At 35.5% G+C, this 26,150-nt stretch overlaps 2 protein-coding genes across 2 annotated transcripts in view; one reads left to right on the top strand and one right to left on the bottom strand.

Annotated features, from left to right (window-relative positions):
- Positions 1-15,478, bottom strand: part of LOC128994586 (long-chain fatty acid transport protein 4-like) — a 30,123-nt gene extending 14,645 nt beyond the window's left edge. The window contains exons 1-4 of the mRNA XM_054419240.1: positions 15,198-15,478; positions 3,566-3,716; positions 2,833-3,070; positions 261-489 (exon numbers count right to left, since the gene is read on the bottom strand). Coding sequence (XP_054275215.1) covers positions 261-489; positions 2,833-3,070; positions 3,566-3,716; positions 15,198-15,391 — 812 coding nt within the window. The 5' untranslated portion in view covers positions 15,392-15,478. The remainder of the gene's footprint in view (positions 1-260; positions 490-2,832; positions 3,071-3,565; positions 3,717-15,197) is intronic.
- A 3,725-nt stretch (positions 15,479-19,203) lies between these two features.
- Positions 19,204-26,150, top strand: part of LOC128993781 (fatty acid 2-hydroxylase-like) — an 84,529-nt gene continuing 77,582 nt past the window's right edge. Inside the window, exon 1 of the mRNA XM_054417770.1 lies at positions 19,204-19,342. The gene's annotated coding sequence lies outside the window, so the exon portion shown is untranslated. The remainder of the gene's footprint in view (positions 19,343-26,150) is intronic.

Below are 26,150 nucleotides of genomic sequence, written 5' to 3'. Positions count from 1 at the left end.
TAGGGTTTGAAACCAGCTTCAGTAGTAGGATGAAATTATGAGCACAATGCGAGTCTTAGACTATAACTAGCTAACTTGGCTGCGTCTGCAGTTCATGAAGATTTTAATTTACATACAGCCCTTAGTAGTTTTTTACAATCTCCATTAGCCTTGTTCGGTGATGGCAAAAGTAGAAATTAAACCTATACCTTTGCTTGGTAGTCAAAACTTATTTTACTCGATAACAAAGTCAGGCAAAAAAACATTTTAAAAATATTTACCTTGCGTGAGTCATCTTGGCAGCCTTGGGCATACCCGTGGTTCCAGAGGTGTAGATGAGTAGGAAGCTGTCATTCATATCAACCCCTGCAGTGTGGTGGGGCGACAGTGTGGTGGGTGCAGACGATAGAAGTGTGTCCAGGGTGACACTGCCGGGGGGCAACTGTGAGAGCGACGCACCCGTGAGGTACACTTTCAACTGGGGCCACTCCGGCAACACCTCCTCCAGAGCTGCAAACAAGGTATGGGGAAATTAAAAAATATGACAATAAAGTGATATTATTATTATTATTATTATTATTATTATATAGGATAGGCTACTGTTATCAACATTTGAAAATACTGAATGCCTGCTTCGGAAATGCAGTTTCTATAATTTTCAATAATGAAGATTTTCTTTTGCTGTTATAAAGCAATATTTGCTATAAAACTAATAGAAATAAGAATCACCTAAATAATTAATTTGCTTGTATAAGGCCGACAGTAATTAGTAATGCGAATCTGTGTACTGCATTATTAATCAATGCTTAGTGGTATTCATCAGACTGCCCTTTTCTTTTGTACTGTCTTTTGTAATTACAAGCAGTTACCCCAGGAACTGTACCTAGGCCATCTGCGCATGTGCAAGCTGAGGTGCCCGTGGATACATAATGTCGAGTCGCATACGCTACGATTCTTTGTTTACATCTACGTTGTTATCTCGTAACCATCATGGCAACCCATAAGACTAATGTTAAACATTGCAAATTTTATGTCAGTCTAAAAGTGTACAGGTATTATCAAATTGAAATTTGTTTGTTTCGAAACATCTAAAATATTTCTCGCAATACCCCTGGTAAGTTTGGATTCAATATGTTCAGCCGTTATTGAGTTAATTGATTACATAGTTTGCATAAGGTCCGATCTCAAAGAGCTTCGCTCGCTCCGCTCAATTAAAAAGAATATATGTAAGAGAAAGAGTTTTGGTATTGTGGTAGGCTATATAAGAAAAATCGCTCGACCACCACTCAATAATTATTTTTAAACATGTGGATGAACATGTAAGCTATAACAGGATTTATCGTAGGATAAGTAAACATTACTTGGCACAACTAATTACCTCTTTATTAAAGCTCTCTATTTTTAACTAGGATTATAAATCCGTACAATGCAGTTTAGAAAGAGAAGCATATTGGAGGCAGATCAAACTATAGATAAAATATCGCCATACAATTCAGATTTCTAACTTATCAAATTATCTTTTTAAACTCCACACTGATCTCTTTTCAGAATCAAGAACTAAATGCATGGACTTAATACCCTTTTAAATAAAACTCCACCTTACAAAACCTAGCGGAAAGAGATTGAGTCATTGGTGCTCACCCTACTCATCACAGCAGCCCTGGCAGACCACCCCTTTCCCTACCACAAGTATTTATTGCCTTATTTCTTGCCTCCAATTGTTACTGAGATCAAAGCCTTCAATTAAACCTCCAGCATGCCTCCAAACATGTTGGTCTGACCACAGGTAATTAACCTAGGTCATGTAGTCCACCGGATCCTTATAGTATTTAATATGCTGTTAAATTTTTAGGGTGGGTTGCTAGCCTAGTGGTTAGCGTGTCGGACTTCGTGGCCGGAGGGATGGGTTCAATCCCCGGCACAACCACTAAACATTTTATGGGTTTGGACCGTTCCCCTAAAAAGGTTATGACTTAACTTTTGCAAAAATGCCACTGGCATAGAGAGGAACAAAAAATAAATTAACAGCACTGTCTAAATATAAACTGGTCAGTCCTGCTTGTATCATCTAAAAATCAATAGAACTTTGTCCAGAGAATCATAGGTTGAGTTTTCACCAGTTTTTCACCTATTATGCTCTGTTTTAATCTCACCTAACATACGGTCTGTTAGTCTGGGGGGGGGGGGGGGGGCAGTACAGCTGGAAACTTTAAATGCAAAAAAGAGAACTTATCTTGAAAAAAAAGCTGGACCATATCTGGTCTACGATACAGAGATAGCTGCAGGGAAGCATTTATAACCCTAAAAGTTCTAACAGCAAATGCCCTGTATATTAGGGAAGTAATCTTGTATGCTGATAAGAAATCACCACCAAGAGGAGCAGATTTACACAGCCCTGACACAAGATATGCCTCCAGGTTCAACCTACCCCACCATCACAGCTGCCTATATGAGAAAAAAAAACATCTTATATAGAAAACAAACTACACAACATTATGCTTAGTGGCCAAGGATCACTTATTGAATGAAATGGTTTATATTACCTGTCCGTCAGTGATCTTATTGTTGTTGTCTTAGGCTGTCTCTTGCCTAAGACGACAACAATAGGATCACTGACGGACAAGTAATATAAACCATTTTAAACTACACAACTATCTACTGGAAGAATTAAAGAAGCATCAGGGGAAGCAGCTGAGGACAGAACTCATACGCTGGCTTCAAACCCGTGCATTTTACACCATCGACGAGTTTCTTCACTGGAAGGACCACTACCCATAAAATACTATCACATTATTGGAAACCTTGACTGTACTAAATTTCTATGAGAAATTGTAAACAAAGAATTAAACTCACCATGGAGTAGTTCCGTACCACAGATTATTCTATGGAAGGCCCCCGCACTGATGGAGTGAGACAACACCGTCGTCCGCTGGTTAGTGTTGATCAGAGCCGTCACTGCTCCCAGCTTGGTCAGTCCCAGCCAATAGAACACCACTTGAGGTCTGCTTTCCATCAACAGCCCCACAGTGTCTCCGCGCTTCACCCCCTCGCTCTTGAACACATTCGCTACTTGGTTGGAGATCTCGTCCACCTGCGGACGACATTTTGTTAACACTTGTTGCTGAAAGAATCCTGCTTATCTGACGTAATTGGAGCCAAATCTTATTCATTTTAGCGGAAAGACTAGATGGTGTTTTGTCATAAAATGCTACATATTGACTTAATGAAATGTATAAAGTGTCTGATGTAATATATTAGATATTCTATTACACTGAACATAGAAGTGCAGAGTAGTGTGACTGGTCAAAGGGTGTGACTTGCCAGCCAGACCAATATAGTCAGCATTTGGACTTAAGTGCGAGACAGATAGGTTTATTCCCGACATATTAAGGTAATTTTTTAAATGGCTAATTTCATTTGCAAAAAAACTGTTTGTAATTCTTTCTGAATCGGCACAAGCAACCATAAAATGTATAAAATTGGTACAAAAGGCAGTACGTAAGTAGTTCTATCATTCATATCCTAGCTTTAATTTAATTGAGTGGATACTTCTAGAAACAGAGTTTATAAATACAGTAAAATTAACCTGTTTAAACGTCCAAGATTGGTCTTGGAAGTGGAAGGCGATCTTGTTGGGATGTCTTCGAACATTGGTGGAGAAGATACGAGCCGTTCCTCCGCCTTGGATCTTCCACTTGTAGAACTGTGCCAAAGTCAACCCGAACCTCAAGATCCCTCTGTAACGGAATAGAAGCATTAATCATCATTATTCTACTTTGTGATGAGATGTGTCTTTACTTTTAACATAGACAAAAAGAATGAAATATAGACTGTCAGCCGTGCTGCGATTAGCATAGGTTCTGGCTTTCACCGCTGGGAGCGCCATGTAGTTACGTCGCAGCACGGCTGACAGTCTATATTTAATTCTTTTTGTCTAAGCTCCATTTGGACTCCAATGATTCCTACAAACATTAATGTGTTTGGATGTTGATTGAAAGTATGAAAAGTAAGCTATGTTATTTAGTGTTGTAGTAGTAAATTGTCTAGTTAAGGTTTTCCCTCACCTCTGTAAAAATTAATATTAATACATAGGATTTGTGTTCCTTGGTCAAGTGTCAAAAAAGATGAAACAATTTTTACCAACATTTTAGTCTCGGTGTATAGTGTGACATTTTTCAGAAGACATAAAATTTTATGTTCTTCCTATTCTATTGAGTTATCTGCTCATCATCATGGATAGACGCATGCTTTAGTAGTGATGGTAAATCAGCTGTGCCCACTTCAGGGCTCTGGAGTTCTGCTCCTAGTGCTTTGAATATGGCATTCGAAAGAAGGCTGAAACTTTGGTAAAAAGAGTTTTGACTATTTTGACACAATATTCACCTAAATACCACAAATCTACAGTATGAGTTCGAGGAGTCCTAGCCATGAAGATCTTACAAGAGGTTTTCAGAAATATTTACAAATTACGAGTGATAATCAAAAACTTTGGTCACAAAGAATTGCCTGAGAGGTAACATTATTTTTAAATGATGATGAACTGTGTAGGACCTGTCAAAAGTGTTGATTGTAGATTTTCCTATCATAGTTAGAAAGGCTTAAAAATACAAACTCATTTTGCTAAAATAGGTTGAAAGAATTTGATCATAAACTGAAAGATTGGCAGAAAACAAATGAAAATATGTCTAATAACACTTCCAACATATGTTTACACGAATATTGTTAACTCACAAGATGTAACATCTAAAAGAAGGTAAGTGGTGGTAGAAAGTTTTTTTTTTCTTTCCATAAATTGAATTACACATACAATGCTGATCAAGAAGTTATTTAAAATATGATTATATTAACTAGCTGTTACCCACGGGGTTTGACTTCATAAGTATTAATATAACTATTGATTGATTGGTTAACTTAAGCTGAAATAAACAAAACAGAATACATAGTAAAACAAACAAATAATCAACATGATTTTAATAAGGTAACAAATTGAGAGAATAATAAACAAATAAGTACTGTACAGCTGAGGTATTTTTAGCATTAGGTTTGGAAGTTCCCTTAAGAAAGGAATTACGACCTTAAGGGCAATTTATGAAATAATGGATAGTTTAGCGCAAGGGTTCTCGTCATGACGAACATTAGGGGTGTGACTTTTCGTTTTCTCAAAAGTTCATGGGTACTTTGGGATTTATATGGATTGGACAGAATCGAGTTGTTTTAAATTAATTTAGGAAATTTTCATTCCAGATGTGACATAGAACAGTACAATAACGGTACATAGATTTTATCAACTATGTTCCTTTGAATGTTATTCAGTTTTGTTTGGTTACCTAAATGGCATCTTGAGTTGTTATTAAATACTTATCTTCTTTGGGTTACCAGAGATTATGTAATTTGTTCCTAATACGTTCTGAATTAGAAGCGGAAACAGGATTTTATCTTTGGTACTTTGCTCTTCATAATATTTTGATATTATTAAATGTAATTTTAGACTCCACAGTTGATGTTAAGTTATGAATAAAGGTGGGGGAATGATGATATAACATGATTCCCTTCCGTGGAAAATTCTTTATAAGTTCCGGCATAAGTTTTAGACATTTTACAAACACTACGTTGGCTTGTCAAACCACATTCACAAAGTGTTTGAATTCTATTTAAATTTGTATTTGACAAGAAGTTCTTTTTTCTTCTTTATGAAAGCGATGGTGTCCAAGTTTCTTGTCTCTGCTAAAACAACCACTGTGTTGACTTTTGTAAAACTCTTGCTAATATTTTACTGCTTTAATTTTAAAATTTTCTAATTTTTACACTAAAATTTTGGAAAATGATAACAAAAAGAGCAATTATTGCAGGAACAGAGGACCAAGATAATTTCTATGACTATCGCCAAACATAATTTTTCCTTTTTTGTTACTTTTGTTCTTACGCTTGAATTTTCATATTTTGTTAGTTGTTTTTTTTTTTTGTCATACTATCATCTAATAAACTAACTATAAGGTTTAGTTTTACTAATATAATTTTTGAATGATCTAAGCAATGCATTGTGAAACGGTCAATTAATTATTTAAATGTTGAGTTGTAATGATAAAATATTAATATTTTACTGATTGCCTTTGGAGAAGAGCCGAGTTGATCCTGTAACAATTATGTTGACAATACTGTAGATCTTGCGTTATGTAGGGCTATTGGTGCCACGGCTGTTTTAAATTGAACTTCCAAATAGAACACAATTAGCTTCAAAACAGAAAAATACCAATGAATAGTTGTAGAGTTCCCACTAAACAAATTTTACTATATCAAAACAGACTAACAGATGTCAGTAAGTAGGCCTACATATTCAATTTCGTAATGTAAGTACACTATTCACTGGAAGAAAACGAAAATCTACTTTATTACACAAAGCTAGAGAATGACGTTGATAAGTTATCAATAAAGTCAAGCTATGCTCTCAACAAAAGGATTAAGATATTACCCAACTGATGCTACAAGAGTTCAGAAGAATCCAGTTGGTCTATAAAGTTTTACATCATGTGCCTGTTTCATTGCGACGCCAACAATCAATGTTTTAATACCAACGATCGTCTACATTACAAAATGTCGTGACAGAATATAATTACGCTTCACGCCAGCTGGGGTTGCCAGGGAGGGAACTACCCCTTGCAATGGCGGCAGTGGACTTGAGGAAAATGTCACGACTATGTGTCTTTTAAATTATATTATATTTATTCTAATTAAATAATAAATATAATATAATTTAAAAGACACATAGTCGTGAATCCACTAAGGGCCGGACTACACGAGCGTATGAAACGCCGCCGACCGTCTGCTTTTTTTGCAGAGCCAATAGCTTTATATGATGTGGACTACATGAGCGTTTTGTCTGCCTGGCGAGGACGCGTAATTCAGGCGTTCGGCAGATCTAACGCATCTGGATGCGTAAAATACGCGGGCAGATCGTCGGCTCGCCGGACTACACGTAGCGGCAACTAGCATTTCTCCTGCGCGTTGGTTGATACATCCCTCCCATCACTTTGGCAAGTCCAATTCTGCACTACTTGTTGTAATTGGAGTAGTTTTTTGATTGTTTTTTGTAACTTCTTGATCAGCATTGTACGTGTTATTAAATTTACGGAAAGTAGCCTAAATAAAAGAAACGTCTTATAACACTTAAAATGGTTTTTTGTGTCTCAATATTTGTATTTGTTTTGCTGAAAAAAAATTCTGAGTACATTCTATGGAAACATTACTTGAAACTGCCCTGCTACTAAACAACTTGATAATGTTGGGTGTGACTACCAACGCCTCTTTGCACGACGTTTATTCTTAACAGCCTACAACAATATATCATACCAGCTACACATCCGACTTGTACAGTATCGTTTCCATATTGGAACGGTCCAAATGCAATGAATACACAAACTATAGTTACCAAACTACATAGTTACAAACTATATAGTTTGTGTATTCATAGCCAAATGTCAGTCACATTGGGCGAGGACAGTCGGTGGCGTTCTATACGCTCGTGTAGTCAATGTTCTCGCGTTCAATACGCTGCTGATTGTCGGCTTCGTGTAGTCCTAGACATTTTTGCGCGTACTATCGGCGGCGTTTCATACGCTCGTGTAGTCCGGCCCTAAGTAGGTTTCTCTTGCGTACCGGTACTCTAATCTAGCTATTGATTATGATTATTCGGTGGAGGAATAAAATTAATTGCTTTCATATGGATTTCTTGAATATCCAATGGGAACTTGGTGTACAAAAATACACAAAAATTTTTACAAGACTGGGGCCGCGGCGTTGTTTTGTAATCCAGCTACCAAGAAGTCACGAATTGTGGATATTATAGGCATGCAGTGTGCATGCAATACTCCCTGGTGTGGATTAACGTCCGCAGTAGTGAGTACTGTACTACGAATATCCGCAGTACTATCCTGATAATTAGGTAAATTCGTTAATACAAAGGCATAAATGTGGTTTGGATTCCACTATAAACTGTAGGCTGTGCTGTAGGTCTCTTAGTTAACATTAGCTGGATGGGCTATTAATTAACCGCTGTGTCTAAGGAATATGTCAATATGTCGGCCTCAAAAGCCTACAAAATCGCGCCATTCAACCTAACCTAACCTCCATTAATACTTGGCTTAAAATACCTTCTTTGTATGGTCGCCATTTCAATGAAAAAGTATTAAAAGTACAACCAGAGCGTGAACAAAGATCACGCACAGATATGGCCTTGGCCTAGACTTTGACCTTGACATAGGCCCTCTGTGCCAATTATATCGTTCATATCCTCATTCCGCTTGTCACGGTCCAATTCCTCTTGCCAAACATTAAAACACAAACCCACTGTTCAGTCAGAAAAGTAATTAATTCAGTGTCCTTTCTTGCGGAAATACTACTCGACGCATTAACCACAAATACCGGATCTAAAGGTTTATCAATACATAATTTTCTTCACAAAGTGTGCCAAGTGATAAGGGAAAATAAGCTGTGTAGTGTATTCCCATACCTAGTTACCTGCACCTTTTAACACCACAATTTGTACGTTTGGACTGCAAAACTTCTTCGAGTTTCATGTTTCGCAAATCTTACTGAATTTTAAACTGAAGAGTATGAATGTTAGCTTAACACACTCCTACTTTGTCGAAACAGCCGACAGCACTCGCATATTGCGAAAATAGAAAGTGGAGCTTGTTAGGAAACCCATACTGCAAATTAAGAGGGGCAACCCAAAGACTGATTTTGATAGTTACAATTCCATGGTTCTCGGCTAACTAAAAACTGTGTGAAAAAAATCATAATTCATTTAACTGCGACATCGTATACAACCAGTCAGTCTCAACCACAGAGCAAAGCTTCATCTCAAGGCGGCGCAGTTCAAATGTTTGTCGAGCCAATGAATGAATTGCGCCACACCAAGCACTGAGCCAAGGTCGGGTAAACAAGTGCAGTTTGTTGTCACAAAACTAATACAACCATCAGGGGAAAGGCTTACATCCGACAATCTAGGTGCCGACGGCTAGAAATACAGGCTTCCACAACGTGATTGGAAGTTGGTGACAACATTTTGTGAGTGGGAAACGGAGTCTCAATCCACAACTATTTTCTGCTGCTTAAAAGCTGATTAGACTTTTTTACAGTAACACGTTTACTCTCGGTTCGGGATAATGACGTCATCATCTATTTATGTTGATTATGCCGTTTCTGTTCTAATGTTCTAATACCCGTGAATGTTCGAAACTAGACCCATCCAACTAGACCCATCGAAACTAGAAACTATCGTTGCTATCAGGAGACAAAACAATAGTGACTCATACTGTATCTAGGGTCAGGGAGCTGGCGTGCAGTTTCATGTTCAGGCGCATTGATAAAAGAAAACACGCAACGCCCGACACTTTCGCAGACCGGCAGACGCGGTTGAATTGGTTTAGGTCTGCAAATTAGATTACTCACCGGTACAAATATATAGAGGTTATGTTAAATAGTTTTTAGGTTTATCTAACAAAAAGTATTTTTCTAGGATGAGATCGTTACGTATTACTACTTTTTACTTTCTTATCCTATACCATTGTAGATAGGCCTATGGAGAAAGTATTGTTTTTGTAAAAATTTTCGAGTTTGAGTTATGAGTGGATATATCCGTTTAGGGTACCCCTGAACCCAAAAAAGTGGTTTACAGCCGTTGTTTGTTTTTTTTTAAGTTTTTTCGATTTTTTATGGTTACTGTATTTCCCAATAAAACCCCACGAAAAAAACCAAAAAGCAGTTTTTCCGAAAAAAACCGGTTCTGATTGAAATTTCTCTGTTGTGGTCTCCACAATTCTAAACAAAATAGTGCAATCAATTCCCCCTTTCCTGTAAAAAAATACGGTTCAAAAGTTAATGCAAATGTTCTGATTTTACCTATTAAATATCTAGTTACTCTCATCGCTTACCCATGATAAAGGTTGTTGACAAGCTAATGGGAGAAAGTATGTGTCAGATTGCTGATACTGTTTATTTTAAAGGGTTATCTAAAAATACCGTAAGGAATTCGACTCAAACACCTTTAAATTGACTCAGATATCCCCGAGTACTGGTAAACATATCGGCTCATTTGAGAATAAAGATAACAGTCCATTCGGAACCGGAACAGGATCAAGGTGTTATAAATTATCTCATTCCAAAGCCTCTCTCGCTCTACACCTACCAACGATCACATAAGACCAAACACCTACATACCATCCACCAGACGGCTTTCCTAAATACTATAACTTTAGAATTAATAAACAATAGGTGTTTACTAAATTATTATTAGCTACAATCATGGATTAAAACCACAAACACGTCCTAAACCTCTGTCCGGACGAACCTGAACTTCCAGTGCTTGTCCATGGATCGGATGGATAGTTTACGGAACATTGGCTTTAAATACAAGTGTTAATGTGGTCAGAAAGTTTGCGAATTCTTCTATTGGTAAACAGATTACATATGAACAAGCCTCAGGGAACGATATAAACATCTCACCCTCAGGTTGTGCACTTTCTATCTTGTAGCATTCCTCTGAACAAGAGGCATTACAGACGAAATAGCTATTTTGAAGCTCCGTGACTGTAAACCCAGTAACGGACTAGAGTAATTAATGCTGTTTCTGCTGGATTTGTTTAGAAATAAATGGCAACAGCAATCTGAAACATACTTTTTCCCATTCGATTGTCAACGAATCTTATCATGGGTTTCCAATCTGTGATGACTTTTTTATGGAAAAATCGCAAAAGTTGCAATAACTTTTGAACCGTAATACAGCAGTTAGGGTTGTAAGATTTTGTTCAGAGTTTCAGGACGTACAATAACTCTTTGTTTAACAAAACCGGTGGAGCCGTTTTTTAAAATTTCCTATTAGTTTATGGGTTTTTATGGAAAAAATCACAAGTTGTGCGCAATAACTTTTGAGCCGTTATTTTTACAGCAATGGGATTTGTACAATTTTGTTAAGATTTAAAAAGTCTATAACATAGTCAATTGTAATGAACATCGTTCCAGCCATTTTGTTGAAAATCAGAATTTTCGGTTATTTTATGATAGGCTACCAAGTTTAATCAAGATCGGACCACAGGCGTGGTCTGTACACATCCACACATACAGACACGCACTTAAACATCACTTTGAAAACCACTTGAGTTCAGGGGGTCCCAAAACGGATGTTTCCAGCAAAAACTCAAACTCCAAATTTTTTACGAAAACAATATTTTCTCCATATACTATGGTAGGCCTATAGAGGGAGAAAGTTAAAACTAAAGACGGTCCACACTATCGATCTTTTCCCCGAACAAGACCCCGAACCGAGCAGGGAGAAGGGAGAAGGGAGGTCGAAGGGAGCATGTTCGAATCGATAGTGTGTCACGGCATTGACTATACACCTCTACTTATAGAGGTGTATAGTCAATGGTCACGGGTCCGTACCCCGATTCAAACGGCGAACCAGACATCAGGCCGAGCAGGGAGACAAGCGCTCTGGAGGCGGTTTTTTGGCGAAAGATCAAAGAAAAGATCGGTCCGATGTACGGAGTGATGTACGATAGTGTGACACGGTATATTTTTGCCCCGTACATCGTCGCGAGCGCCGCACCGAGCGGCCGCCTGCGCTAGCGTTGATAGTTCTAATTTAATATGGCAATTAAACTCTTCAATTGCTAAAATAAATAAATGTTGGGTAATATTTTGCCGTTATATATTATGGACATTTATGTTGTGTGTTTGGTCAAGGTTGAAAATGTATTTTACAAGTTGAAACCGTTAAATCAATGATACCAATGATGTTTAACTTGAATTAAGTAATTGATGTTATACTTTAATTCTTTCAAAATTAATATAAACATAAAAATTGTTAAAGGCAATCAAAACTATCATTCTGTAACATGTTATTTCATATTTTATTACTGACTCACACACGCTCTCCATTTCTCTCTAAACTCCCTTTTATCGCGCTCGGTAGAACTTATCTGGTCTTGGTCTTGTTCGGGGAAATGTCCGGATTGAAAATTTGCAGATTTTCACCTCCCTTCTCACTTCTCGGTTCGGGGTCTTGTTCGGGGAAAAGATCGATAGTGTGTCACCGCCTTAAATGTTAGCGAGAAGAGGTAAAAAAATGAAATAATATTTTTATTATTTCAGAATGTTCACTTTTGGACCTTCAGAAGTTCAACTTCAAAAATGTTCTTCGGGTCGACTCCATACACACATTTCTGGGGCGAATTTTAAAAAAAAACGTCGTAAAATAATTTAAAATCCATTATCAAAAGTTAATTGTCTATTGTGGCGTTATCTCAAAACGTGCGCTGATTTCAAATCACCATAAACAATGCTGTCCTAATTACACGAGTATTAAATTTACACAATTACACTAACAACGTTGTAATTACTGAGTGATTGTTGGTGATATTACAGCGTTGACAGTTTGTACTACGTACGATGTCGCCATTTATGTAGATGAGATTCCTATTGTTTACAAATATCCGACCTCGCTCGCTGTTTCGACAGTCCGCCGATAATTGAATATAGAAAAACCAAATCTTAAGTGCCACTATATACACATGCAATAACTGCACCTTTCCCAATTAATAAGCAGTCTTTCGAAGTACCATGACAAACATCAACTGCCTCGCCAATGATAATATTATTTATTCTCGATCTCTATTTAGACTAGATACACGCTATAGACTATTGACAAGGTTTACTTTAATTCCCAGCAAAAAGTATCAAGAAAAATTAGAATATCATCCGAAAAGTCTTGCTGTTAATCTGCTGGACAATAGTCAGTGCATTGCCAGATTAAAAAGTGTTGTACATGTGCTGGACCTAAGCTACAGATTTCTGTAAATATTTAAATGATTGATTCAATTTTTGGCAAGATTGTTGATGAACAGGTGCTTGCTTCCTGCCATTTTTTATGTTAGGCTACCTATTTTACTTATTGTTCTCATATTCGTTTGAACAGATTGTAAAATAAATTCTGATAAAAAAAATGTATAACAGCAAAAACTATTTATATTTTAGTACACAAGATTCGATAATGATGAATTAAATTCAAAACGTCTTCTTTACTGACCTTAGATTGTGTAAGAAATGTCTTTGAAGTTAAATATTGACTGTTTTATCAGTATTTTATTTATCAGTGTTGTTCCAGACAATGATTTGAAACAATAAAGTCAAGTTAAGAATTTTAATTTAATTTCAGTGTCCACCATATGAAAAGTAAAATCAAATAAATAAATTTAAGTAAATATACTCCGTTCACAAAATATAAGCGGTTGTAGGGAAATAAATCTATCCCCTCCACGTGAACCTGCCTCTTTGAAATAAGCTCAACAGCTGAGGTTTGCCAAAAGACCAATCAGCTGTGCTATATTTATTAAGGAAAAAAGTAGTGGCTGAACTTCCCCTCAAACCGCCTAAATTTTGTAAACGGAGTATAATAGGAGTCGACTGTTTTTAAACTTGGATGAATTAAGTTAACCATAAATAATAATGATTGAGCGATAATTAAAACACATTCTAACTACGAGTTGTCTGTAAATAAAGGTCTCCATCAGCTGTTGCCAGGGTTGCCACCCGTCCCGATTCTGCCGGGACAGTCCCGATTTTAGTTCCTTATGCCCGTATTTAAGCCTATATTAATCCGGGAGGGAGGGGGGCAATGTCCTGATTTTTTCCTGACCTAAGGTGGCAACCCTGGCTGTCGCAGCCAAGCAAAATAATTCAAATTTGAAAAAAAACATTGTGTTCCTTCATCCACCGCTTTTCCAGCTATGAGACAACTACAGTTCTCGAGTCGTGTCACAGTTTTCAAAGACATGAAAGAAATGTTGTGTTCCCGCCAAGTGTGAATATAGGAAGGGGATCTTCCCTGTTGGTTACTGTTGTCAGTTGAAAGATGTGAATGCAGTGTTTCGTGGTAGAAAATGTGCAAGTGGGTTTGAGTTTGCAGAAGCCTGTAGGCTACTTGATTCCACATTGGGTCCGGCAGTAATTCATCATTTTTCATCAAAACAGTGAATATATTTAAGAAAGATTTCCTATTCAGCTTCGTTTTACAGAATCCCAAGGCTTGTCGTAGCCCTTGATGGTCTTGAAGAGACGCCCCAACCTCTCTCGTCTATTCACAACGCGATTAGCATGGTTACTGCCTCAAAAGAGATTGATAGATGATAGCAGCTACCGACACTATGGAAAACCTCAACGCTTAAGACTACATCAAAAATCCACTTTTGCACATACCGTCCACTTTAACTTACTCCGTTTTCATCCTTTAGGCGATGGACTCACAGCGTTTAGCGACAGAGACTGCAGAAATGTAATCACAGATCGTGAGTTTATTTGGCTTGAGGGTCAATTTTCTTTCACATCGTTTTCAAATACTATGACGAGACTTTACTACTATCACTACATAATTCACATGGCCAAGCCAGAGGTGATAAGAGCAGGTGGCCAACTTTGAATCAGTAATGCCTGATTAGTGAGCACAAAACACTAACTCTGAGCTACAGGAAAATACCTTATGCCAGTAGCAAATTACATTTGAGAAGCAGTAAGTAGGTAGGCTACAAATTACCTGTTTTTTTGGTGTACCTTTTATATCTGACTCAATCGGATTAAACCATTAAAAGTAGGCTACCAATTCAATCAATAACCAAACTCAAACTAAGTTAACAAAAACATATTTTATATATTGGCTGTACCATAACAATCAATAATCGTGTAGTTGGATAAAGTTTTGACGATTAACTCAATGTAGCCTACCCGTTTTTCCTTATTTCGTCTTTAACTTAATTTACTTTTTGAAAAGTCAGCCTAGGCCTATTAATAATTATAGGCCCACATCTGTTTAGCTAGAAACCAGTCATATCCCTAACGGTAATCAGTATGAACTTAATGGCAGGCTAACTATATTATGATTCCAAGAATGTTTCTCTTTAAATAGGCCTATAATGTCAATGTGTGGTGTCTGGTATCTATTTGGAATTGGAACTGAGTCCCAACGCCGGCACTCCCCCACAACCACACCCATAAACTGAAAACTGGGGTTAGGGGCTTTATAATAATAGTGGACGTAAGTCACCCAGAACATGAATAAACAATGCAGCTTTAAACTTGTGTTTCGAATTACAGAGACTATAACTAAAACAATTTGTAGCTTTCCAGACTAATCTTTGGTAATCCAAACATAACCTACATAAACGTACCTGAGGTCTCTGGGGAGAGTCTTCACAATCATATACAAAAATCGGTAACGTCTTTCTGTGAAGAAAAACCAAAAAAGGAAGAACATGACAAACTGCTTCCATCTTTCGAAAAACAGCGAAACACAAATTAGAAACACACTGAAAATGAAACCAAACGTGGAAAAGGTTGAGGTCATTCCCTTTTCCCCAGCCATTTTCGTCGTCTGCGGAGTGCGAAACCGAACCGACGCCGACACTGCCTTCGCCCGCCTTGACAAAATGACAAATGGATTATGTTATGACAACTACAACTAAGAACAGATGGTGACGAACGAACTGCTCACTCTCTCTCTACTCTAGTCTCTCTCAGTGCTCTGCTTTTGCTCAACGCTTGTCTTTTTTTTAGATCTCGCATTTCACCCTCTATAGCAGTGTAGCCAACATTGAGGCTCCTAAATAGCCTCTGCTTTACCACGCTTAGTTCATTGAGTATGTATAACCATAGTCAATGGTATAACTAATTGTTGTGTGCTATTATATTTTAGTTTTTACATTCATGCGTCCTCGGTCCTCGTGAATTTCATGAACTATAATACTTCAAATTCAGTAGAGGACAAAATATACGTTTTGATTTTGTTCGATGGGTTTATGCTTACCGTTTATTTCTTGTTATTTCACTACTTTAAAACTATTGCATTCAAATAAAACAATTTATTTATGAATAATGACTTGCGTCAATAGTCAAGACAGGCGTAGAAAAAAATACTATACATTATTACATTCCTAGGACATTTTAAAACTGTGACGTGCCCACGACAAGCTGTAGAGATATTATTACCTCTGTGAAGTGTCTTGACATAAATTTTCTTATTGATAAACGCTGGACAGTATTTTTGGTGTTGTTTAAACATTCTACTTTTTCACCACCATAGCAGATTGCAATGCAACATTAGCGTTCCGTTTCAGTCGGTAATGCAGTTTGCATTTCGTCTTTAAGTTGCGAATCTCCTCACTTGGGGCAGCAGCAGCACTCCTACTGCCCTCTGTTTTCCTCTGTTTTCACCCAGGGCTACAGTTTCACCACTGTCACGTCGGCAATGCAGTTTATTTATTATCTTTGACGATAACCATAGACTAATCTCAACCCAAGATGTATACATCTTGATCTCAACCTATCAAACGGTTTCTGTTGTGTTTGTTATAATATGTTACGGTATAATCCATCATGAGTTGTACTGATTTGATTTGTATGGTTGTAAAAATGGAGATGCCCGTTTAAAATAAATAAATAGAGTAGACTGAGTAGAGAATACCTTAGACCCCATTAAAAACATTTTCTGATATGAAAGTTACTGTGCTATCCATTAGGTTTGAAGTTCCTTAAAAGTAAATTATTTTAGCCTCAAATATCAGTGAATCGTATTATAAGTATTATATATATTTTTATAAGTATTTAGTATTCTATGATATTATTTTGATAGTCACTTATCGGTATAATGATCAAATTAAGATTTAAAATAATTGACATTTCTACCAGAACTCCTTTTTCGGGGGAAAACGAAAATATGTACCAGTTAGAGTTCGCAATTTATATTCCTCAATCATTAGTCAACTCAGCAAAAGATCAACTTTATGTGAACTACAAACTAGGAAAATAACCTTGGGTTTTATGGTCAATTAATCAATAAATACTACTAATTCACTAGCTATTACCACAGACTAAAGACCATTTATTGGTTCTATAATCTGTGCTAATACGTAACCTATTATAAACGTATCCTCCAACTAGGTAAATGATAAGTATAAGTTAGTTAATTTATATAAGTAAATTGTGTCTGCCTAAAATAACAGTTATAACTCTATACATTAGGTGATAATAAATTGGTTTGAGTATATTTTTAGTATTCCTATTATATTTTAATTTCCCTACAACTTATGTAACACATTGGAAACTTATACGGGTGTAAGTATGAGGGATGCAGCTTGGGGGGGGCGGTTGATAAAGGGGGGTGGCGATCGATGATGACGTCACCAACCACTTCTCACTTGTTGATCCCTAACCCTCAATCTCGCAAGCTGGGTTGCTGGGTTTTTGAATTTTGTGGCAGGAATTAAGTCAAGTTTACAGGTTAACATTTCTGAGCATTGCAATAGTAATTCTTTTGAGGCAGCATATCTTCTGGTACAATATAAAAGAATCAGTAAGGCCAATGTTCAGAACAACGCAAGTAACCTACACACCATAGGAATAGAGACACAATAGGAAATGGCACAATTTGATGAGTTACAATACCCCGTGAAATTATATTTTTTTAAAGCAAAGATGTTTTATGAAGCTACAGATGTTGATTCTAAAAACTTTGTAACGATACAAATCAACAACCAATTAACCAATATAAATTTGATTGGTAAAATAATAAATATCGTTTGTGCAAAATTATCGCGTTTATTGGAATTTGTTTTAAATAACGGAAATAATATTATTCTATGTTCAAATTAGTCTACCATTAGTAATTAGTCTCGAAACACTCGAGTTTTGGTCACTTTAGTTCGTGTTCATAATTTAAAAAATTTATAACCCTAACCATATTGGATTTTTTAACGACTTTCGACAAACTTAACTCTCACATAAGTGATTTTTTTCAAATCCTCAAAGAACACTTAATATAATACTAAAACTTAATATAGTACTTACTTAGTAGTATTAGTACTTAATATAGTACCTAAACTGCCCAAATAAGGAATTATGTAAAAACCTGTACAATTCTTTCCGAAGAAAAGAAGAACAAACGAAACGGAATCACCGATTAGTGGAAATCGCCATAAATCTAGTAGGTGGGGAAGTTCGATCGGTTTAGGCATTTGCGATAACATTGTAATGATTCAACATCACGCATGTATCGGCGATAGTGTACGAAAAGCAAAGAAGGCGAAACCACGCCGGGAAAATTCCCCGCGAGATTTCCCCCGTCGACAGAAACTTATATGTACCGTGTTCAGCAGCGCTTGCAAATTTAAGTTTAGTTCGTGTTTTTAAACAGTTGTGACTTACGAGTGTAGTTTATACTAGTTGTTTGTTGTAATAATTGTTTGAAAATTCCAATTGTTGAAACCCTAGGTTTTGGGTTTGACATTGATATTAACGTACTGTACGAATACACTGTGCTCCTCCAATACTTTTCCTCAACGGAGCTGAAAAAAATGGTTTCAATTCAACAGAATTCATAACACCTATAAATAATTATATAAATATTAAGTTATATCAGTGTGATGAGTTAGAAACCATCTTTACCGATAACTTTGGTTTTCAAAAATAAAATTATAGGTTCTTTTCCATTAATTCACTACCACTACTTTCTTTAATGCAATTCCGATTTTTTTAACAGTTAGCATACTATAGTCTATGAATATAGGCCTATCAATTATAAAATAGAATTATTCTAAACCAACCTAACTGCTGATTACGAAAAAATTCCAGTAGTGAATAAACGGAATTGCAATAAATAATGTAGTGGTAGTGAAGTAACGGAATAGGGCAACATTTTACTTTACTTTGTTTTTGTAATTTTTTCGACTTTAAACAAAACTGAAATAATTTATCTAAGAAGTTGTGTCAAATATAATATAACGACTTATAACGACGGTAGAAGTTTGAGTTAAAAAGTTTTTAAATCGAAGACATTTGTGAACAAATAAAAAATCCTTACAAATCGAACTATTGTCATAAAATAAATAAACACAAATAACATATGATAATATGACTGGCGTAAAAAGATATCTAAACAAAGTTGGAAACAAAATTTAAGTAACGTTTCTGAGATAATAGCATAGAATTGAACTAAATTCATATGCAAACTAATTTAAAGAAATAAATGGTTCCTGTTTGTTTTTAATTTTCATAAACATTCTTTAAACTATCATTAAAGATAATTTATTGAATACAACTATTATCGTGTCTTACCATTTTCTTGAATATATTCGTATCATCGACTGTAATAACTATCTGATAGTACAAGTGTAGAGGGAATGATAAGAGAGCAAGGAATTTCGGCGTAGGAGGTAAATTTAGTTTTCGTGTTGTGGTAGCAAGCAGCGGGCGGCAAGCCGGAGTTGGGTGCCGGCTGTCGTTCAGGACTCAAGAGGATCGTCTACAACAACAATAATTTGTGAGTAAAATTTTACGTAACCTAGCTTTTTTCTGTTTGTTTACTTTAAATAAATGTACAACTCGTAAGTCATAACTTTTAAAAATTACTGTTTACTTTCTGGAATGGTGTATAACTTTAAAATGTAACCTTTGTTACCCAAAATTGCCCAAAAATACAGAAGTGAGTTAGGAATTGTTTTGGAATCTGTTACGCAACTAGGACTCTGTAGTCTGTAATATGTGTTTGTTGCTAAAACACATCTTATAGGCTAGTCTTGGTATTAACTTTTTGATAACTGAGATAACAGCATTATAAGTTACAACAGCTGATTTCTGTATCTATAACATATTGATCCCATTGATCCATCGTGCCATAGATAAGTGTCTCATCTTATATTGTACAAAAATACACCTTTTGCCAATGCACGGTGCCGGAGAATTAGTTAATTTAAAACCATTAGTATCGATAGTGGTTATCCTAATTGCCGGAGTATTAATTAATTATGTAAACATATTTTTTTAATCAAATGTGGATAATTAATTCTGTATACAATTCATGTATATGGAAAAATAATGTATACGCCCCTCTCTCCGTATCAGTCAACCTTTACATTCAAAAAACGTGATAACCAATTGGCGTAGAATAAAAATTTAACACATTTTCTGTTTAAATTTATCTGAAAAATGGGTAGTTTGAGTAAAAAATTGTTTCCGTATGGAAGCCGTTAAACCCCCTCCCCCTTCCCCTCATTCAGAGAGAGAGCTGTGGGGTTTTGAATTGCATAAATATAATATTAAGTTAGTATGCATATTATGTTAGTTTACACGTTTAATGTGGTATAGTTCTATTTAAACTAAATTATAGATCTTTAACAAGGTATGTTTGAAAGAACTGTGCATCTGGGCATCTTTAAAAGAAAAGAAACATATGACGATTAATTTACAACCATGGATGAAGTAATACACGAAACATGAACTCCCATATTAGTAATATAAATCTATTCCCTAGTCTTACTGCGATGAGTCAAAGTGGTAGTGCATCAATGATCAATTGCGCCAAGGAGTTCCTTAATTTCGCCAAGCCCTCAAAAGGTCCCAAAAAATGTTCCTTTGTTGCGCCAAACCATTGACTAAGGAAATAAAAGTTTGTTTTATAATAAAATAAAACTTTGTTTCCCTTGTCTGTGGCCAAACCCAAGTCAGGTTGGCCGGTTGGGTGAGTTGCCGGCAGAAGGAATGTCATTGTTTACGTGTCATCCTAACCTAACTTAACATCCTAACTGAACCAACCTAACCTAAGCTACTCAATTATACAGTCAAGGGCCGTCACTTGGCGCAGTTAATGAACGTATCGGGTGGCTGTGGCTCCCTGGAGTAGTTGGCGCAATTCAGGAATACCTTATAACCTGACTCAGGTCATTTGGCGCAATTAATGCCCTCCCGTCAAAGTTACTTCCCATATCGAACGCGATTCATCCGGAGATTCTATTTGATATAGGAGGATAACAAGATGAAGAAAAAAATGAATGGATGATCATTCCTAAGTCACTGTAAATGTTATGAGTTGTATGTTGCAATCTGTTGCAATTAACGCAATTCGTAAAACACCATTTCCCATACTTGTTTGGAACTCTTAACCCATCTTTTCTCTTTATGCTAATTGATTCTTAAATCTACCACACGGTATATGTATATATACATTGTTTTAAAATCTAGTCAACCTAATGTTTTTGGCTTTAGCGTTTGAATACCAGCGAGTGTCTAAAAGGGCAAGTAGTCAATGTATTGGCTTTTTCACAAGTCCACTAATGTGTTTGTGTTTGTGGCAGACACAAACGTTGCACCCAGTCGAATGTTTTGCGGAAGAATTCTTACCATGTTAAACCTGATTTTGGATCCAGCCCATAATGCAACCCTACGGTATACAAAATGTTGCTTAGGCAATTGATTTACAATTTTAAGTGGTTCCAAATGTCAAATAACAATGTTTTAATTAAAACACTGATATTAAATGAGTTATACTGTATCGATTGAAAATTGTTATTAGACTACATATTTTAAATTTTAATACATTTCTGCTAGCATCTTCCTTTCATATTTTCCTTAAGTTTAATGACCTTTATGAGATTTGTCGCAAAATTGTTAAGCCCGTGTTAGTTGAAAACTTTTATTAAGTACCGTGTTACAATTGTTGACGAAAACATTATTGCACAATGGATTCATTTTTGTTGACAGCGTTGTTACTGAAGCACTTTTGTTATTGTTATTGTACCGAATGACGTTTGAATTGTTGTGCCCAAATTATCAAGGACTGCTGGGTAAAATTTCGATTCGAACCGTTATAAGATTTGGTTTATTATCAGTTTCGAACCGGCAACCTACTGATAAACATCCCATTGCCAATTTTCAATGATTTCTAGTAGGTCGATGATAGTAACAAGGGAAGGTTTTTGACAGTTCCCATAGAAAAAAAGCTAAAAATACCATTAGCGTGTGTATGGCAGGGCTACAGATATACATGCCTATATGTACTCAAAAGATAATGTAACTTTAGATAGTTTAGTAAAACTAATTTTATGTCTAATATTCAGGACTTAAAAATAGTGACATAATACAAACACATCCTTATCATAACCAAACGTTTCTCAAAAATCTAAAATGACGCGTTTTTTGAAAAATCTCTAAAATACCTAAAAGCAAGGTACGAACAAAGACACCGATTCCTGCACCAACATCCACTTCCACATGATGACGCAACAATAATTACAATATTACAATGCGTGACGAAGTGTCGTTTTGAAGACAATTTAGCCGTAAATTCTCGTATCTGTACGATAAACACGTTTACGACAAGGGTGATGAAATTGACTCGGCGTCGTGTTGGGGGAAGGGGGGGAGGCGCCGTGACGCTAGACAGACTGTCATGTAGCTTAGTGAGCGAAGCATGGGCGTTGGTCATATTACTAGGCTACATGCTACATGGAAATAAAATAATAGGAAAATCGTTACGGGATATCCAGTATGAGATATAACTGGTCGGGGAATCAAGTTGATACTGGTAATTGTTGTATATTTGAGAATTATAAGGTGCTTAGATCTTTTAAAACTACTCGTTTGTTGAACACATTTTCTAAGATTTGAATTGCTGTAACAACACCTGCACGATATGTTTTAGCATTGAATTAATAAAAAAAACCCTGTATATACTGTATTATGTTACCTTAAATATTTATCTTCGTGGTTAGGTTCGTTCGGTTAAAAGGTGTTCAGTTATTTCCTATTGATTATTGTAATAATTTTACTATTTTAATTACCCCCGCTGCAGCAAACCTGCCGACTAAGCGAATTTCCATTTGCCTGGATTGGTTTTCAATTAATCTGTTAAATTAACATTTATGTTTAACGAGTACCCAGGTTAGCTGCTACTGTACAGGGAAACTAATAAAGTGTGTTTTTTTTTTATTAAAATATCAATAGCTTAGTATGGAATAAATAAATCCGCCAAGTTTGATCAAAATATATCCATAAACAAGCCAACTACAACATTTTACAATATTAAATATTACAATATTAAATTATGTTGATTTTTGGGCCAAAACGTCATTTGCTTATGTTGATGATGCATACCGTGTCTGTTTAAGTATTCGTGTACGAACATCAGTATTTTTTTTTGCCACAAATTATTATTGAGCTCGCATTCACTTCTGAAAGTTGATGGTTCGATTTTGAGTTATTGATTCCAAGATTGAACACTTATGAACTGAGTAACCTTTTACGCATAAAATTATTTATTAATATACTTACTGGCCAGGTTTCGACATGGCATTTTCAAAACAAACAAAAATTAAAATTAAAATATGTAAATCTATATATCTAATTCCGTAAGCCCAAAATTTTACAATGAAATTGTGAGCGAACCGGAGGGCGTAGAAAGCTGGGAGGGGTCTCATTTTAAAGGTCTGGGCATGAAATTTTGGGGAAAATTATTCATTTTTCTTAATTATGCACCAAAAGGTTGTGACAGAATAAAATAATTCACATTTAAATAACATGGGAATCTAGGTCATGTTTGCTTTGTTTACATTAAAACATGTGGTTTAACTTTATTTAAAGCATATGGTAATATGTCTATATATCTAATTCCGTAAGCCCAAAATTTTACAATGAAATTGTGAGCGAACCGGAGGGCGTAGAAAGCTGGGAGGGGTCTCATTTTAAAGGTCTGGGCATGAAATTTTGGGGAAAATTATTCATTTTTCTTAATTATGCACCAAAAGGTTGTGACAGAATAAAATAATTCACATTTAAATAACATGGGAATCTAGGTCATGTTTGCTTTGTTTACATTAAAACATGTGGTTTAACTTTATTTAAAGCATATGGTAATATGTAATATGCACTGTAATATGTATACTAACCCGAGAGGTTGAACCTACCAATTGACTATATTAATTTAATTGCACGATCTGGAATGCCACCACACAAATTAGTTTTAAAAGTTGGTTCAATAGTGATGCTCATTAGAAATATGAAGCTAGGGTCTGGATTAGTTAATGGAGTACGATTGGTTGTGTTAGGTATTACTGGAAAAAGTGTAAAGTTAGTAGTAATTACTGGAGTAGGCAAAGGAAACGTATTTTCCATGCCAAAAATAATACTAATATCCACAGATCCTAATATGCCGTTTAAGTTTACAAGGAAAATTTTCACAAAAATTGGCATTTATTTGAAAAATTTATCTCCATGTATTTTATCTAAGTGAATTTGTCTATATTCAAAGAAATGTATATACATTTAATTAATAGTCATGAAGATTATCATTGAAAATTATCCTTAGTTGTATTATGATTAGAAAGTTTATACTATAAACACACCGCATGAAAAATCCTTTGTAATTTTTATTTTTAACAGAGCAGACCTCAAAATGCATTATGCAGGTATGTAATAACTATTATACATATTATAATATACAATAATGTTAAACGATAATCAAGGTAGGGTAACCCATGGGACTAATAATTTGTACAAAATAATTACTACAATATATACATAGGGGCTACTGCCCCTACAAGCCACTAGTAAATAATAATAACATATGATATTTCAATTTCTATTATGTTACATTATTTTGTCTTCATCGATTAATTTCCATACTATATGATGTTTGTATTTCTTTCCATTAATATTTTCTCAATTTGCCATAGTTTATATTGGATTGTGAAGTATACCAGTAATTTTAACAAACAACCAGTAACAATTCTAGGGCTTGAGCCGAGAACACTGACGTATAGTGTACCAGATTATTTATTCGTATGATGACTAAATTATATAAAGTACAATACGGTTAAACCGTTGAATTTACTAATTTGTTCCTATAATTCTAGTCTACAAGTTTTACTTTTGTCACGATTCGTTCAAATAACCTCTCAACATTTTGTTCGCGCAAAGATGGCAGTCGTGATGTATTTTTAACATTGTTAACTTTGCATAAAACCGATAACATTGAACATATTGTAGTAAAGTTTACACTGCGACCCAGTCTGGGCGGTGAACGGAACCGTTGGACTACTTTAAAAACTGCTCATTATAAAGTTAAGAGGATTGTGTAATGGCACTCGGCTTGTCACTGTTACCTGTTATAGTACAGTTTTGTGGTTAGGTTAGGTTAGGTAGGTTAGGTTGGGTTAGGTTAGGTTAGGTTATTGTTATTATTATTGTTAGGATTGTGTAATGGCACTCGGCTTGTTACTGTTACCTATTATAGTACAGTTTTGTGGTTAGGTTAGGTTAGGTAGGTTAGGTTGGGTTAGGTTAGGTTAGGTTATTGTTATTATTATTGTTAGGATTGTGTAATGGCACTCGGCTTGTCACTGTTACCTGTTATAGTACAGTTTTGTGGTTAGGTTAGGTTGGGTTAGGTTAGGTTATTGTTATTGTTATTATTATTGTTAGGATTGTGTAATGGAACTCGGCTTGTCACTGTTACCTGTTATAGTACAGTTTTGTGGTTAGGTTAGGATGGGTTAGGTTAGGTTAGGTTGGGTTAGGTTATTGTTATTGTTATTATTATTGTTAGGATTGTGTAATGGAACTCGGCTTGTCACTGTTACCTGTTATAGTACAGTTTTGTGGTTAGGTTAGGTTGGGTTAGGTTAGGTTAGGTTGGGTTAGGTTAGGTTAGGTTAGGTTATTGTTATTGTTATTATTATTGTTAGGATTGTGTAATGGCACTCGGCTTGTCACTGTTACCTGTTATAGTACAGTTTAGTGGTTAGGTTAGGTTATTGTTATTGTTATTATCATTGTTAGGATTGTGTAATGGCACTCGGCTTGTTACCGTAACCATAACATTCCTAGTATTGTGGTTAGTTGTGGTAAAACTAAGCGCCATATTTGGTTTAAAATAGTGGTAAATTTGCAATGATAGTCATAACTCTTAAAAAATTATCTACTACCAATTAAATTATAAGTCTCTCCATCACAAATTATTTAAGATAAAAGTATTAAGGCACTGGGCAAAATCATCTAAAATCTTACTTAAAGATTATCTATGTTGCATAGACTTGTATAAAGCTAAATAAAAAAAGAGGTTTTAAAACCAATGTTGGGCTCTAACTGATACTGCAGTGACCACGGAATTAAAATGTATAATTAAATTTATAATTACAATTTTAAAAGATTTATAGGGTAATTATAATATTAAAAAAATATACTAATATTTTTTTTTTAATATTTACAATTAAAACTTCATAAATTTTAAATTAAAGTGAATTTTTTAAATTTAGAATTTTTTTAAATTCTCTGGAACACCAATATTTTGCGCTTCA

Source organism: Macrosteles quadrilineatus, unplaced genomic scaffold, assembly GCF_028750875.1.
Source record: "Macrosteles quadrilineatus isolate MER2022 unplaced genomic scaffold, UCM_ALF_1.0 Scaffold_5__1_contigs__length_97177068, whole genome shotgun sequence".
Classification (NCBI taxonomy): domain Eukaryota; kingdom Metazoa; phylum Arthropoda; class Insecta; order Hemiptera; family Cicadellidae; genus Macrosteles; species Macrosteles quadrilineatus.
Note: the sequence above shows the minus strand (reverse complement) of the source record. Positions and strands in the feature narration are given on the sequence as shown.